Source organism: Acinonyx jubatus, chromosome A1 (genome assembly GCF_027475565.1).
Source record: "Acinonyx jubatus isolate Ajub_Pintada_27869175 chromosome A1, VMU_Ajub_asm_v1.0, whole genome shotgun sequence".
Lineage (NCBI taxonomy): Eukaryota > Metazoa > Chordata > Mammalia > Carnivora > Felidae > Acinonyx > Acinonyx jubatus.
In genome coordinates this window covers 155,492,474-155,510,662 of record NC_069380.1, presented here as the reverse complement: position 1 = coordinate 155,510,662, position 18,189 = coordinate 155,492,474, and the positions used below count along the sequence as shown (strand labels likewise).

Here is an 18,189-nt window from a genome sequence, read left to right as displayed (position 1 = left end):
CATACATTATTTTTTAAAGAATCTACAGATTCAAGTTAAAGACTATTCCTCAAAATGTGGTCCAAGTGCCACCTGTTTCAGAATCACCTGGAAACTTACTTTAAAAGCAGATTCCAGGCCCCATCCCAGGTTTACTGAATAAGAATACCAGGTGAGTCATCAACATACTCAAATTTGGCAACAGTTGCTCTAAGACTTGTGAAGTGATCGATAATCAATATCAATCGAATGTGCAGACATTGGTTAGTAAATGCACCTGGTTGTTCAAGCTGAGGTGGTCTAACTCCATGAAACGAGTTGCTCATTTTCCTTTTCTTCATTTTTTCACTTGTCTTCTGATTTAAGGCTTGAATCATAAAATACTCCAACTAAAACATGAATCAAATTTTAAGTAAAGCGTCAACAAAATTATGTATCTGACATGATTATTTGTACCCCAAATCACATTTGCCAAATGTTCAAATGCTGGTACCATCTACAAGTACACTGTAGCAAACACTTGTAAACAAGTTTTTTATTTAAAGACAAAAAATGTATCAAGTAGAACAGACTGTGCCTTGTCTAAGCATAAACTACCCATTCAAGAAGGAACTGTTCATTCTCTTGAATAATCAAGAAAGCCCAGCAGTACAACTGTGGGACTGTCAATAACTGTCTCGTGGGCAACCACAGCAGTTAATACTAGAGACATTCAAAGCAGGGCAGATCTGGCTCTATGTCACAGATGCTCATATCAGCTAGGGATGTTTTCATATGTTCTATTCTTTTCTTGAATAAATCACTTTGAAATACATCCTTTATATGGGAAATTACAAATCCTAAGCATATACACACGCACAGCTCCAGGCCTATGCCTTGACGCTGTGAGACTTGGGGCAAAAATACAAACAGAGATCCATGTACCACATACACAAATATTTAAACATCATAAATAAAGAACTATTACGTAGAAAATATTCTATCCTACTTTGACAGAGGTATCATCATAAAAGCCGAGAAGGCCAGGTTTAGATTTAAATTCTCAGACGACTCAGAGCTTCATGTAGCACAAGGAACTGTCCTGTAACTCCTGGGCCCGGAGGCTGTCCTTTCTTCTTACCCACTGCTCCATCCCACACCTCGACGAGCTTTATGTATACAAGTAGACATCCATGCCTACACACCCAACGTCTGCCTCCCCTCCCCCATTCCTCATAAGCAGTCACCCTTCGGCCACCTGTCAGAACTAAGGACATACACACTAGCAATGCAATCCACTTTCAGGATGATGGACCCAGGAAAAAGGCCTGCACAGGCCTTGGAAACAGACTGAGTGCACTGCTAAGAGAATTCTGGGGTCCTCAGTTTTGGAACATGGTCACAACACTGTATAACAGAACCTTCTGCTCTGTGTTGATGGAAATGCTCTGTAATATCTGTGTTATTCAACAGAGTAGCCACTAGCCACATGTAGCTACTGAGGACCTGAAATGTGGACAGTATACCTGAGGAACTTAATTTTCTTTAATTAATTTAAATATAAATAGCCACATGTGGCTAATGGCTACCATATTGGATGGTGCAGGTCTAAAAGGGGCTACTAGCTGCAGGTGGGCAAATGCGCTTGGCTCCATCATCTCGTGCCATATGTGGGAGCAGGGATGGGGTGCAAATGGAGGAGGGTCAGATGGGGCTCCCTAAAGCTCAAGGGCATGTACTCTTCTTCCCAGGTTTTCATCCTCAACTCTCAAACACAAGAGTTTTTCTTTTTTTTTCTTTTTTAATATAATTTATTATCAAGTTAGCTAACATATAGTGTATACAGTGTGCTCTTGGTTTTGGAGGTAGATTCCCGTCATTCATCGCTTACATACAACACACAGTGCTCATCCCAACAAGTGCCCTCCTCAATGCCCATCACCCACTAACCCCTCCTTCCTGCCCCCCCATCAACTCTCAGTTTGTTCTCTGTATTTAAGAGTCTTTTATGGTTTGCTTCCCTCTCTGTTTGAAAGTATTTTTTCAAACACAAGATTTCACTCTGACATTATCATCTCCATCTATATTCCTGCAAATGCCACTATTTCTTACACTCAAGATCGCAGCTATACTTCACTACTCAAGAATCTGAAAAGGGTCACTCTGATCTTATTTCCATATTCTCACTAAGTCTTAGGGAAAAAAGAAACTGTCAAGTCTTTTCTCCCAACCTTGACCACATCTTCAATCCTTATCATGCCTCCAACCCTAATTGCAACACTAGGTGTTAGGAACAAAGACAAACAAGGAGGAGGAAGAGAAAGAGAGCAGAGAACATGGGAGGTGGCAGGTGGGAAGTGTGACCATGAGAATTTCAGGTTCGGGAGGTGGAGCAGAACACAAGGAGACCTACATACCCCAAGAGAACCAGGCCCCCCCTCTCCAACAAAAGAAACCAAACTATCATTTTCCCCCAGTTTCCTAGGTATTTCAGGGAAATACAAGATTCTTAGACTAAGACTTTTTTTAATCCACTACAATATTAGATTTGAGTCCTGTCTATCTTTCTAACCCTTTCTACTTTTTATTTGTCACTGTAAATAAATTTAAAAAGTTTCTCACAGTCATTGATAATATCAATATTATGAGTATATCTTTCTTAATGCAGCTATATTATTGTTGCTCTACATTACTGAGTTAAAAATAGCCACTTACACGTGATAGAAATGAGGACCATTTATATTTGGTTCCAAGTTTAACATTGGTTGTTATTTGGAGTTTAGTAACTTCACAACAAATGAAATTTCTACAGTCATCTGTGGAGACCTCAACATTTGGACACAAATCTACATAATGAATAATCCGGCATACTGGAAAGAGTACTTGATGAAGAGCTGGGGAACTAACAGAGAAGTCTAAAGTGCTTCTGCTCAGTGAAGGGTTTACACTGGTTTAAACCTCTTATCCATGTTTACCAAACTTGTCTGCTGAAAGGAGTCACCTGTTGGGGAGTTGAAATGATAGTTTCAAAGGCAGTTTTAAATGGCATGACTCCACAGTATTCTCCAAGCACCATGCAGTCCTAATATTGTAGGGTAGATTCTGTGGGCTAAGAAGGGCCTCCAAATGCCTGCAAGACCCAACAAATGCCATTGCAACAGAGCAAACAAATCCCAACTTCTCACATATCCAACAACAAGCTATTTGTAGAAGTAGTTTCTATGGATATTTTTGAGCTGCATCACTTAGGAGTATATGAAATATTGCCGAAGCACACACAGAGGAAGAAAAATCATTCTTTTCAAATAGTAGATAGAAATAAAAACCTTTCAGAGCCCAATGATCAGGTTATGAGGCTCACTGAACTGTGTGAAGATTACTAATAAAATTGACGGAACAGGCTTGTGTGAGTAAACATGCTTTTGATATATACAACAAAAATCAATAAAGTGTCACCAAGTGGAAAATTCCAAAATATTTTATTAGATGATAGAAAATGTTTAATTTGGAGAGAAAAATAAAATTGTAATTTGACTCTGACAAAACCTTTCTTCTACTCTCATTTTATTTCTTGAAGTTAAAACCAATCATGTTTTTAAAACTAAAGTTCTAACTGAGGTTCTAGAAAATACCTTCCCAGCCAACCTGACAAAGGACCTTAATTTACATAACAGGGATTACCACTTACCACTCCTCCAAAATACTTTCCTATGTAGAAGTCATCAAGGCTGTGTAGTTCAAGATAGGTGGCTCCTAGTTCTTTAGCAAGTTGGATCCCTTCGGTTGTACTGACACAGCTCCCTCTGTCTGAGGTACACAGTGGGCATGTACACGGTAATTCTTCTGAGAAAATAAATACAAGTAACAAAGAGCTTTGAAATTAAATAGGAAAAAATATACATAGACAATCTGAACATTAAACAACAAAGTAAGAGCTCATACAAGAACCACAGTTCAGGGACAGTTAGTACACCCACCATCTATCCACTAGATTCTGAATAAAAAGCATCAATGTTAATACAAAGCTCCCCAAAGTAAACAAGCTTTAAGTGCAAGAAGAAGAAACCATATTTTAGAAAAGAATTTAAAAATAAGTGAATATACATTACCAAGGCTATTATAGTAATTAAGCCAATCAGCTAGTAATGGAGGACATGTTTCCTTTTATACAATCCTGACATCCTGAGTATCAGTACAAATTTAACAATTTAATTGCCATGGGTTGGGTCTTTGTTCTTTTCTTTCTTTCTTTTTTTTTTTTTTTTTTGGTGATAAACTTGAAATATATTCACCAAGTTGACTAGATCTGAATCTTCAAGGCTACAAAACTGCCACTCTCTTTGGAGATTTCACATAAAGTACATTCTTATTAATCCAAACATCTTAATTATTAGACTCTAAAGTATTCAACTACAAAAACCAAATTCAATCACTTATCTTTCTCTTCAAGATTAAAAAGTCATAAACTAAAAGAATAAAAACGTTTTTATTAAAAATGTGAACTATCCCAAGAGTCATGGTTGTACCATGTACAGATCTATGACTGGGAAGGTGGTAGATCAAGCATCTATAAGAATACTTCTTAGTAAAGCTAAAAATGTATGTTTATCTGTGAATTCATAAGCTAGCTTTGTTTTGTTTCATGACACATCAGATATGTCATTGTATAAAAGACAGCCAAGTCAAAGGGAGATAAATCCATTTCTAGAAATGCATTTTGTTATAGATTAGCTTCCCTAGAGAATCAGACTCTGAGATGGAGACTGGTGTGCAGGAGGTTTATTGGGGAGGGAGGTGCTCTTGGGAGCAAACGGTTTCAGGGGTGAGGGAAATGGGGCTGGGCAGAGAAAAAATTTGAACTGCAATATAGCTACAACAAAGATCTCAGCAGATCCTACTGGGAAGTCTGGAGCTCAGATGGCCCTTTAGAATGAATGGTTCCTCATTTGGGGGAAAGAGAACTGGGCCTTTGTGTCCCTGTATCAAATAAGATAATGAGTAATTAGATGAGGGCTGCCATGGGTGAGGCAGAACCTTGGGTAGGCAGCTTCTACCAGCACAAGGTAATTCCCAGTCCCTAGGAGGAGATTCAGCTGTGAATCAGCAGCCAGCAGTTCAGTAACCTGAGGGAGGAAGGATGGTGGCCCTCAAAGGGCATTTGGGCAACTTACCACAGCATACACAGCAAAGTCCTTACCAAGCACCTGCATATAGATAGAGCATGTATATATACATATGGAGTACACTCTAAGGAGGTTTAGTGCATGTGCCTGCTATGTACTTAACTATGTAATAATTTCAGCTTCACTGAAAGCATTTTAGAGCTCAGAGACCAGGAATTTACATCCTCCTTCAGCAGAGGAGGAAAGTGAGGGTCAGGGAAGATGAGTGCCCTGGACAAGTCTCCTGGTGTGTCAGAAATGGAAAACAATGATACAACTGTTATTTGCTCTATCTGGTAAGTAAAGTGAAACAAAAGATAGGATAAAAATTTAGTCTGAGTGAAGAATTACTGAGTAAAGATACAGTGATTTAAAAGTTAAGTGTGGGTTCTCAAAATTAAGCCATGATTTCTGAATTTTCGCTTTACTTTTAGTAAAAGATCATTTTAGTTCTGGAGCACATAAAGTTTTTATACAGAATTTAGCCTATCTTGAAAAATAACACAATGGTATTTCACATTCTTTACAAAGATTGATAAACAGTGCCTTTGATTTTCTGAAGACAGAAGCCTTCTTATGTCTACAAAGCTCTCCTTATGTTGATGGAATGGGGTGAGTAGGCAGACCATCTTATTAAACTGTATTTCTGAACAAAAATAAAGCCAAGTGCTTCAAGTGGAAAATTAAGTGAATGTAATGTAAAAAATTTTTAACAAGTAATCTTGATTTGAAGGAAAATACAACTAATTTCAGGTTTAACCCAGCTGAGAAAGGTTTTCCGCTGTGTGTAGCCATTACCCTTACTGACACATATGCCTAGAAAACCCCTCTTCACATCTAATCTTCACAATCTCCGTGTGTCACAGAACACCTCTTTTTGTTCATATGCACCCAGAAGGAAAAAAATGTCTCATTGTTATGTGTTGGATATAGCAGGAAAGCCAGTAAAACATTTATGGAATAAATAAACCTATATTAAGCATTTCATTAGGAACAATCAGAGGACCCAAATAATTTTAAATTGTGGTGTTTTCTTCAGATCACTCTGTAAGCTTACCTCAGGGTCACAGGGACTCTGTGAATCAGTGTTAGACTTCTCATTAACACTGTAGTCTTTTTTACTTCTCTGACATGATAATCTTTTAAGGTGTTATCAGAAATGTCTATTTTTTAAAGCAAACACAAAGTAACTCTGGAATTCAAATGAACTGCGTCTCTTTCAAAGCAGCAGCTTTCAGAATCTGAAGGGTGATTCTTACAATGTTGCCAGTGCCTGAAAGCTTTAGAAAGAACTTTTAAGAACTCTAGCTTAGCGATGTACTCAGCTCTATCAGAACTTCAAAATGAAAAGAAGACAGGATGCCCATTTGGGGGAGCTCAAGGCTATGAATACCCTGAGGCATGTTCAGAAAAAAAAATTCTCTTTCAGAGATAGATTCAATATTTAGTAAAAAGCCAAAAATTTTTTCAAATCCAAATGTGATGAAGACATACATAGATAGCCAAGCTTGTCAAAATACGTGTAACAAAGGAAAATAGGAAGACTGATTGTTTTTGCTGAACTATTTCTAAAAAGAACTCAAGAGAGGAATTACCAGAACACCAACACAGCTACATGTATCGCAAGGGACTCGGGGAGGGAAACAATACAAGTCCTTGGGTTGAATATCAGATTTAGCTTGGTAATTAATTACTTTGCAATCACATGTCTATGTGAAATTAATTTCATCTTAAGACCACTCATTCACTAATTGAACAAATGTTTACTGAACACCTACCATATATCAAACAAGAAATATAAAGATACACAGACAAAAGCTCAGAGTCAACTGGGCCAACAGAGACAGGACTGCACAGAATTATAATATAATAAATATAATAAATACTAAAATAAAGGTGTAGAAAATCACCATGGGAACATAAGAGAGGAAATTAACTCTGCCTGAGGGATTGTGGAAGGCTTCACAAAGGAGGCACTGGTTTACTAGACAAGGATGAATTTGCCATACAGATAATAGGAATTGTGCAGAAGGGCACTCCAGTCAGGGGTGGGGAGCATATGCAAGGTCTGGATGTGAGGAAAAAACACAACATGTTAGCTTCCAGTTTCAAAATGGAAAGCTAAGCTCACATTGCAATCTCCTTTCCCAGAGAAATCACAGAAATGATTAAATAAAGGGGAGGGAGAGGAGAGGGGGAGGGAGCGAGAAAGGAGGGAAGGAACAAAGGGAGAGGTTGGGGAAGGATGAAGGGAAATGTGCATATACAGCCACACTCAAAAATTAAGAGGAGAGAATCTCATCAGCCCAGAAACTGGGAGCACCTGAAAGGCTGAAGGCAGATAGCATACGACCAAAGAGGGAAGCTGAGGCTCAGGGGACAGGTGGGAAGTCTTGCACTGAAGAACATTAAGAGTACTCAGTGCTCACTGATGGGGGCACAACAAGGAGGCGCAAGGGCAACTGAGTGGAGATTAGTTGGAGACCTCAGTGGAAGCAGCTAGGCTTGCAGATCTCATATGAGCTCTCACTCCTACCCTGACCCCAGAGAGCAACTGGACAGAGGAGGAGAAAGGCATTAATCCAACAGAGAATCTAAACTGCAAAATGAGGCAAATTAAGAATTATCCAGGGGCGCTTGGGTTGCTCAGGTGGTTGAGCACCCGACTCTTGATTTTGGCTCAAGCCATCATCCCAGGGTCATGGGATCAAGCCCCCAGTCGGACTCCATGCTGAGTATGGAGACTGCTTGTGATTCTCTCTCCCTCTTCCTCTGCCCCTCCCCTGCTCATGTGTGTGCACACACATATCAGCCCACTCTCAAAGTCAATAAATAAACTTAAAAAAAAGAAAAAAACTATCCAAAGTTTAAAAAGCATCCATACCATGAAATAAAATCTCATCAGATGAAAGGACTTAGAATGCCTCCCCCCTCAAAACAAGACTTAATAGAGCAATCAAAACAAAATCTTAAAGTAAATATAATTAATTGAGAGAGGTTTTCTTCTTAAAGTATTTACATTCTTAACACATGAAAAAGAAAATCAACCAATTAGAGATCTTGGATGTGAGAAACTGTTGAAATAAAAAAAAAAAAAGTAATAATGTAAAAGAGCAGGAGAGACCCAGTAGAAGTAATTTGTGAGCTAGGAAAAAAGACCAAAGAATTCTCCCATAATACAACACAGAGACATAAAGGGTTCGGAAATACAAAAGAAAGATAAAAGTAACAGAGGAGACATCCAGAAGTCTCATCATCAGTCTAATAAGAGAACAAAAAGAACAGAATAAAGAAAATGTAGGGAAGGTGGTATCTGAAGAAATCATGAAGTTGAGACTTTCCCAGATCTAAAGAAAGACCTTAAGTTCATCAAGTAGTTCTGTGCAACAGGTACATAAGACACAAAAGATTACACTCTACAAGGCTGAAGAAGCAGTCAGGAGCTATATCATGAAGGATCTTGCATTTTAGATAAGACTTTACAAGAGAAAATTATTGAAGTGAGATCCAAATACTGGATGAAAATAATGGAATCAGTAGGAACCCATGATTAAAAGAAATACATGGTTCTATCCAACGAAAGGGTCTTGATGCAATGACACTTAAAGTTATGAGCACCCTTAAAGTCCAGATCTTGGTTTCTAAATATCATCGCTCACCAAATGGAACCCGGGCTCCCTGAAGAAATGACTGATTTCCAGGGCTGGAGCAGGCAGAATAAGGTGAGCCTAGAACATCTTATGTCAGAAAATAAGGAAGGACTCAAACATTAATCAGAACTAGCTTGAAAAGCCTTCCTTCATGCAAATTTGGGGTAATACAAACAACAGAAAGAATACGAAGAAAACATTATAAAATATGTAATTTAAAAAACAAAGCCATGAATCATAATGATTCTAAAAAATGTGGGAGCAGAGAGAAGGGAAAGCTCTATTTAGAGAAGAATACCAACTAATAAGTGTAGGAGGAATGACAGAAAATCACTATTTTGCAATCACAATGATCACAACTGAAGGAATTATGCAAAATAATGGGCTCAGATTCTCTAAAAATGTCAATGTTATGAAAGATAAAAAAAAAAAAAGGATGGGGAACTGTTCTGGATTTAAAGAGACTAGACAGACATAACAATTAAATGCAATGAGTAGTCCTTAATGACATTCTGGATTAAAAAAAAAACAAAACAGCTTTGGAACAACTGGGAAAATGTGAATATGGATTGTATTTAAAATAATAATACAATAGATAATAGTATGTCACATTTCTTGAATGATGGTTGCATTATGGTTGATAGAAGAATGGCACTGTCTTACATAACACATGCTGAACTAATTAGGATTGAAGAAATCCCATAATTTTATAATTTACTCCCAAATGAAAGAGAAAGAGAGAGGATGTGTGTGCATGTGTGTATTTGTAATCTCTGGGATTCACTGTTCTATTCTGGTCAATTTTCTTAGGTTTGAAATTTTGCAAATAAAAGGAAAAAAGAAGAGAGTTTCTAAGGAACATTAAAGCAATGACTATCATGATCTGACTTGTATTCTAGGATGATTATTCTGAGAGGATTTATTTCAGGAAGAAGCAAGGCAAGAACAGAAGGACCAGAGGCCAATTTACCATAAAGCCGATGAACCCTTATCTTGTGGGTCCCTTCCAAAGCCCTGGGAGAAACCTAAGCAATAGATGGTTAACATCATCATTTGCTTTTGTAAAATTTGCAAAATAAGATATTCTAACTATGCTTGGTTAAGACCACTGTCTCTTTTCCATTCCAACTCCCTTCACCTTCCGTCAGGCAGCTCTGAAGTAATGACAGGCATTTTGGGGATCCTGCTAATGGGACTTGAAATTTAGGTTTAGTGGGATATTATCTGTGGTTTGTAGTCACTTCCTTGTACAGTTAAATGTTTGAGAACTGTCTTGGTACACGAATAGCCTTCCAGAATGCTTCTGTCACCCAATGTGCAGACTTTTTTGGTGTCTTGAAGACAAAGATGCCAAGCTGAAAGAGGAACACAACACAAACTATAATGCCCAGCACCAAAAAGATGTGAAGAGCAAAGAAATACGCTGGAAGAAAAACTAATTCTCATATTCTTCTCTACATAGAAAATAACAAAAGCAGTTACCTTAGGAAAAAGTGATCAAAGACTGCACAGCCAAAAAACATAAGGAAAATTAAAGAAATGTCAAGCTGTTAAATAGTAGACATGTTTTTTAAATGTCTGTGGTATTTGACAGCTTTTTAGATTTGCAACTCACCATGCTTCCTTTTCTCATTCTAAATATTCATGAGTGTGCATGTGTGTATCTGTAATGTTGTAGTTTTTTTCCCAACAAGGACCTCTGAAATTATTTAAGTTTCAGGTCCTACAAAATCAGGAACTACCCCTTGAGACCAAAAAGGCCACTATGACAGATAATTACATGACTAAGATCTGAAATCCAATGAAGAAAAAGAGAACGCGTGGAGTTTGAGGTTTATTTGAAATGTAAAACCAAAAGGGCTTCTTAGTCAACTGGATATGGGAAATGGGAGGAAAGCTGGGTTGGATGATTCTAGTTTGGGTGAATGAATGGGTTTGACATCATTCACCAAGGCAGCGAACTCAGCAGAAAGAGGAAGATTCTGTGGAGATACTGGCCAGGAGAGAAACTAGAGCCAGAGAAACAGACTGGGTATTCATCAGGGTCTATACGGGGAAAGGTAAAGCAACAGATTAACAAATTCAAGGTCAGAGTAAACAGCAAGAAGTGAAGCCAAAGGATGAAACCCTGGGAAACAACTAGTGGTGTGTTGGTTCAATATGTGTATGGGGGTGGGGGGTGGTGTTGACCAGTAAGAAGACAGAGAATTAAAACAACCAAGAAACAAAGAATAGCTTTTTTAATTGAAGGGACAGATGTGTTTGAATAACTTCAAAGGATGAATTGTTATTAAAATATAAATCAAATTAAAGGGTAAATGTAAATGGATGTCAAATTTGTCAATAAGCATTTAACTGGTAACCATGGGCGAGAACAAACGCAGTATAATTGCGAAAGTCAAAGTCAGACTGTAGTGGACTGAAGAATAAATGGGAAGTCAGGAAGTGGACTCAGGAAGTGTGGATGACTCTTTCAAGAATTGAGGCCTGCAATAAAAAGAAACTTAGGGAAGTAGAGGGGATGTGCGGTCAAGGAAGGGTCAAGCCTACTTTGTGTCTTCTAATGCTAAACATACACCTACCCTACCACTATGACCCCAAATCCTACTCCTAGGAAACTTAAGCATCATTAAAAGGAGAGTGAATAAATAAATCACAGCACATTCACACAACTGAAAATATACACCAAAATAACAAAATATAGTTAAGTGCAACATGGATATATGCCCAGAATATTAAGCTAACTGAAATTAGACACAAAGTACTACATACGGAATAATTCCTTTTGTATGAAGTTCTAGAATACGTAGAACTAATCTATACTGTTAGAAGTCAGAATAGCAGTGATCTCCAGGGAGGGGTGCTATTAACTAGGAAGAGGCATAAGAGAGCCCTCCAAAGTGAGGCAAATGTTCTCAATCTTGACCTGTGAGGCGGCTGCATAGATACATGTACATGTAGGAAGGCATTAAGTTGCACTCTGGGATTAGGGAACTTTACATCCCTTACTTTGCTCTACCTTAATGAAAAGGAAAAATAATCAATGAATAACATTTTACAGCCAGCCTCACTGAGGAAATACCACTAAGATGGAACTATCAAAATACCACCAAATCAAAGTGAATTCCAAGCTGGCCCTAGGAGATCTGACAACGATATGCATAGCAGCGAATGCTGGCACTGGCTGAACAAAAGAATCCAGCAGCCTTGGAGTCAACGCTTCCTCTCCCTCAGGCGGTGTTGCCAGTGTATTCAGTTTGCTCCTTACTGGCTACCTGAAAACCCTGCACCTAAGCCCAATTCCTTCTGCGGACAATCTATCCTTCCCACTGGATAGACCTTCAGAATGTCAGAAAGAATCTTCCGGGGCTCAGCGCCAGCCTCATACCTTTCCCGTATCAAAAGAACACAAGTACTGACTTCCTTCACTACTGTAGAACAATTTAGAAGACAAATCTCTACCATCAGAATCACAGCAGTAGTCCGTGACACTTTACTTTGATGTCTCACTATCATACCATGTGATGAAGAGATTAACGGCTGGCATTTGAATGCAGTGATTTTATTCCCAAAAAAAGCCCCATATTAATCATGAATAAACTTAGCACTATTTAAAATTATCATGGTACCTGCATTCTCATCATAAAAAAAATTAAATACTTACCATTTTGTCTGGTGCCAACAGCAGCAATGATTACTGGAACTGAATTTAATGCCCTTTTAATCACTGGAATATAATTATCCTTTACTTCGTGGAATGAAAACTTGTCATTTACGTTGTATTTGATCACAATGATGTCAGCACTCCCAATTAGATTTCTAGAGGTATACCAATCACTGTCAAAAATGTCCTAAACCAAAATGCAAAGAGCACTCTTTAGTCTACTTGTCTTCAAATGAATCATGAAATAAAATGTAACACATTAAATTTTTTCCTATAATTTTTGTAATTCATAAAAAGAATTTATTTTTAAATAAGTAACTATCTAAAATTAAAAATGTTTAAAGCCTACCAACTCTTCAATTTTTATGTATTCATTTAGCCTATTCAGCAGTGTAGTTGTTGTACTCTGAGACAGATCTAGGGAATCACTGTCTGTGTGATGAAATACGCAATTTCTTTCAATATGTGCACTTAAAAATAAGCACTTTGTTTTAAAATTATGCCATATTTTTATCACCTAATAAATTTGAAAATGTTAACACTACGGCAGTAGATGCCAGAGCATCAGTATGAGTAAAGAAGCTTCAGAGGATTTTCCGTGACCCAATTAGACACTGCAGGAGTGTTCAAGTGGTTTAAATGGCAATGCATTGTGAATTCTGTGGAGTTCCATGTATTTTATACATATTTTCAAAATTTATACATACCTTTCAACTTAATCCATCCTTTGGACGGTACAGTATATATATATAATGTATGTGTGTATATAGGGATGTATGACTTATAAAAAAATACTATGTATTAGAAAGTGTCAACATGGTAAAGAATAGATTTTCAATTCCTGTTTTTAGCTTATATAAATTAAAAATTCAGGATAAACCTTTCAATCTTGAAATTTTTACTTTTGGACTACAGTTAATAATTACCACTATATAGAATCAGGGCCAAAAGTAATTTATTATGAACTCTACTCCTTAAAAGCTTTGATACTTAAAAAGTATTTTTCAAAGGCTTTATGTGAATAGTAGCATAAGAAAAATATGTTTATATATCTTAATACCACAGCTAAGTATGCATTAGTAGCTTTTTTCCTCATATTCTAGTTAACTATTAATCATTATTTGTCCTTTCCTGTGGCCTTTAGTATGTATTTCCAGGATATAACATGGCTAGATTAAGAAAATAGTTAGATGCGGCTAACAGATCCAAAAACTGTTGGGCTATGAAAGTTTGCACTTTAAAATATGAGCCCCAAATAGGGTAATAATGCTGAAATCAATCAGTCAAGATCCATGTGACAGAGCTTTCATCCTATGATGGAAAATTCTGGAGAAGTGTTACACAGCAATGCCCTTTAGAAGAGAGAGCTGCTTCTCACCAGGACCTCCACCATCCCCAGCAAGGCCTCCCCCAATTCCCTGCACCCACCCCAACCCACCTACTTCCTATGAGTACACTCAGAGTAATGAGAACTGCAAAATGTTTGGACATGGATTTTTTGAAATGTTTGGACATGAATTTATTGAAAGTGGGAGCACTGAAAAAGGAAGATTAAAAAAACCAACAAAGAAAAGTAGACAAACTATGGGGACATAAACAGCAAAGGCAAAGTCTTAAGCTTGGAGGAGGGTGGAAGAGGCGGGGAGAAGGGAAGTGGGACACAGATCAAGAAAATGTGAAGGCTTCCCAGCAGAGCTCCACACTCATGCTCTTTTCCAAATCCCAAACCACAAACCCATTCAGTTCCAAATGTATCTGCTATAGTATCCAAGTTCAAAGTAAACAAGCATAACAGGGTATATAAGTACAACAAAGAAAGAGAACAAAGTCAGATGAATGGGATTAAAAAAAAAAAAAAAACAACTAGAAATAGGTGGACCAAATGAAACAGCTATTTAACTCTGACAGAACAAATCAAAAGTAACCGCTCTTTGCATTCCAAATAGTTTAAAATTCCAGAGTTACTGGAGAGGTGTACTAGGAAAAAAAGGAAACATTGAGAGGGAAGTGTCAGGAGAAAATGGGTTTTGGCATCATTACCACGGATGTATTGAGGATATAAACACTGTAAATAATTGTATTTTTAAAACATCAGTTTCAAATCCTGCACAAGAAAAGTGTGCATGTGTTACCTCATTGCTTTTTGTGGAATATCTCTGGTAAACAGGAAAAGATCTAGAAATAAAATAACGTAACCGCACACACAAAAAAAAGAGGATGGGTTTGAGAGAGACATCCTAAATAATGAACTACATAAAATGAATATGAAATGCATTAATTTAAAAGTGCCAAATATATATACCGCAAGGATCCAGAGTAAGGCCATGGATCTACAGAAAAAACAAGAGAAGTACAAACTGTCTCATTCCAATTCCAAGGAAATAACACCACATTCCTAGTCAAACTGTGTCAAAGAGAAAATGCTCCCCTGGTTTCTAGAAATATGAAGGAAATCAAATTCTCCCACCCCTTGTAAATCACTTCCAGGATTTCCTCTAGGAGGTTATGCAATGCAAAGCTTGGAGCCGCATTGGGAGAATGGAAATCATTTTTTTTTTAAATAATCTAAATTTTTGCAGCAAAACAATTGTATTCTACTTGACTATGGGGCTGCAAAGTACTGTTTTGTACTTTGCACTTAGTACTAAGTACTAATACCACGGCCTCAGTGTGGTGGCAAATTCACTACATTTGTGTGAACCTTGAATGATGTATACGAAAACTTCTGCTTAGTGTGACACATGGCTATATTGAAGTCGTAATAAACACATTATAGGAGCTACCACCTACTGAGTGCCTACTACACGTCTGCTTCTACACTAAGAACTTTACACGTGCTCCCTCATTTACTCTTCAGCACAGCTCTAGGAGGCAGGGATTATTTTCATTTTATACATAGGAAAAGTGAGGCTAAGAGAGGATCGCTGACTTAACCAAGGAAAATCTCTAAGTAGCAATGTGGGGATCTGAAAGCAGGTCCTTCTGCTTTCAAAACCTGTGCTCTATCTGCTCTGCTATATTGAATATTATGTTTCTGTACATGTCAAGTATCAGCTGATAAATACAATCCACCTGAATATCTCTGATGGACTTTTACTTACCACCAAAAAAAGAAAAGCACCTGAGAAGAGAAACTCTATAAATATATTCCCTCATGTTTGAAGATCATTATAACCCCCAAAGTGTACCTGGTTACCAACTCAATGCCTTAAACAGGACCAGAGTCTAAACAAACAAAAGGTTAAGATTAACACAATAAAACGCAACAATCAGTATATGGCAAAAATCTAGACTACAGACGCTTATTCTAATCCATTCACTTACTACAACACATGATCACAAGTACTGTTTTTTGCTAAATTATCAACATAAACAGGAAAGAGCTAACAGCTCAAAGAAAAAACAGGAAATGTAAAACCTAACATCCAAATTCAGCTTATTTTCCCTACATTTATTTACTCTACTCACTCAACATCTGTTCCACTGACTGTAGTAAAACCAGTAAGTTTTTAGACTGTACTATCTTTCACAATGAAATGGCCAAAGTGAAGAAAAAAAAAGTGTTTCATTTGCTTGCATAGACTCCAGCAAGTTCCTGATCAATGCTTCTTATGACTAGCATCATCACTGTCATAAATGGGAATTCAATACCACCCAGTAATGGAAAAACTGTTTTGCATTTATTTTAGCCCATTAATGTAAATATCCTTTAACTGAAAATTTGTTTGGGCTATAGTGATCCTTTCTTGCCATAATTTGCATAAGACATTTTTTATGTACATTCCATACATTCCTTTAGAAAGGTGTATCAGTTCCCCATAGCACCTGATCTAGATTTTTAAAATTGCTATTTAAACATACAGTCTCACATAATGAGAATTTGTATCTTCTTTTTCAGACACTCAGCTTTCTTCTGTTATAAAATACAATCTTGAGCTTTAGTTATAATATTATAACTCCAATACCAGTAAAGAATAAGAAATTTCCAAATAAGATTAAATGAAAACATTAAAATTATTACTATTATTGCATACCTCAGTATTACATTATTGTGCATTAAAAATATTTATGTGTCACAGAGTAGATTCCTTTCTCCTTTATCAAGTACTCAAGAATCAGACTGAATTTTATCGACTTTATTACAATTTCTTCTAATTATTGCAAATTTTAAAGCTTTTTGAAAATTCCAAGCAGTATTATTATTTCCGATTTATGAGTCACTGAAAACAAATGGCTAATATATCAAGAGTATCTGCATTATTAAAATTAAAAACATGAATTAAAATTTTCAAAAGTGGATAGTGTTGCAAATGAGTGGTTTAAAATTAATTCTCAATCCCTGTCTCTTCCTCTCCTTTCCAGGGGTCCTATTTCTGAACTGCCCCAGTGAAATTTATTTTTGCTTGTGTTGAGCTTTCAGAGGACTTTATTTTTAGAACACTAATATTACACTATCACCAACAGAGCATGAAAAAACATTGCTCTCTGCGGGTGACACTTGGTGACCCCGTCCCTTGGGGTTGTCACATTCAACTGCCAGCTACCAAGGGACAACCTACAGTCGTGAATTGTAGGAGTAAGCGCTCCAAGTTCCCACTGGGGCTTTTTTGCCTTCTGAGAGTGTTCTCTGACCAGGCTGCCCCCCGCCCGGTGAAACAAAGGAAAACGAAGCTTTTCCCAAAAATGTTTTAAAACTCTACCCAGGTGACCCGGACGGTCCACATCCGTGAAAAGGGAAAAAGGGGGAGGAGGAAAACAAATGAAAGAAAAGCTCCGTCAGCCTCGGCAGTGAGCAGCGGCCGCCCCTTACCCAGACGGGGCAGTCGTGGACCACCAGCTTGACATTCCCAAACGCGCTGGCCTGATACTCGGTGAACACGGGACGTGCGACCGTACTGGTGGCGTTCAGCAACAAGCTGCTTTCGTCCCCCGAGACCAGCGGGCTTCTCCCCAGGTAAGTGCGGATGAGCCCCGACGGCCGATTGTCCTGGTGAAACGCGTCCCCCTCGTTCCCGAGCGCCACGATGTGAATGGACCTACACGACAGGGAGGGGGTGAGGGGGGAGAAGAGGCGCGTGGTCAGCGCGAGGATCTCTTTAATCAGAACAGGAAGTGCGGGGGGCAGCGCGCGGCGAGGATGAGCGAAAGCCCCTCGCGCTGGGGCGCACGACACGCGTTGGGGTAGAGACAATGGCAGGACCGCGACGCGTACGTACATGGTCTCAAATCCAAGGGCAGGGCGGCGACTCGGAGAAAAGCGGCTCCTCGCGGCCTCTCGGGGCCAGGCGGCGGCGTATTCACCCGCAATCAGCTCATCCCCGGCCGCGTCTCCTTCGCGCGCCTCCACCGCGGTGCGGCCGACGCAGAGCGGGCCCGCGCGAGCAGGCGAGCGAGCGACCAGGGGGCCGGAGACGTGCGAGTCGGGCCGTGTGCGCGCTGCCAGCCAGTCAGGAAGTGCCCGGGAACATCCCGAGCGGCCCGCCGCTCCCCGCCTCCCCGGCCGCTGCCGCCGCCGCCGCCGCCGCCGCCGCCGCCAAGAGTGGCCCGGCGCCCGGGCGCTGCAGCCCCCTCTCTGCCGCGCTCCCCGGGCCGGGCAGCTGTCGCCTTCTGCTGCCGCGGCTCCTCCTTCTGGCCGAGAGTGAGTTAGGAAAAAAGCCGGGGCCTCCGCCCCCTCGGCGGGCCGGGCGGGCGGGTGCAGCACGTGCTGGCCTTGGGGGTCGAGCGGACGCGGGGGGCGCGCTCTCCGCCGGGCCCC

At 39.2% G+C, this 18,189-nt stretch overlaps 1 protein-coding gene across 1 annotated transcript in view; it reads right to left on the bottom strand.

Annotated features, from left to right (window-relative positions):
• RHOBTB3 (Rho related BTB domain containing 3) overlaps positions 1 to 17,779 on the bottom strand; it is a 49,793-nt gene extending 32,014 nt beyond the window's left edge. Inside the window, exons 1-5 of the mRNA XM_027037638.2 lie at positions 17,651 to 17,779; positions 17,245 to 17,470; positions 12,435 to 12,621; positions 3,647 to 3,801; positions 257 to 368 (exon numbers count right to left, since the gene is read on the bottom strand). Of these exons, the coding sequence (XP_026893439.1) occupies positions 257 to 368; positions 3,647 to 3,801; positions 12,435 to 12,621; positions 17,245 to 17,470; positions 17,651 to 17,652 (682 nt within the window). The 5' untranslated portion in view covers positions 17,653 to 17,779. The remainder of the gene's footprint in view (positions 1 to 256; positions 369 to 3,646; positions 3,802 to 12,434; positions 12,622 to 17,244; positions 17,471 to 17,650) is intronic.
• Positions 17,780 to 18,189: the final 410 nt, after the last annotated feature.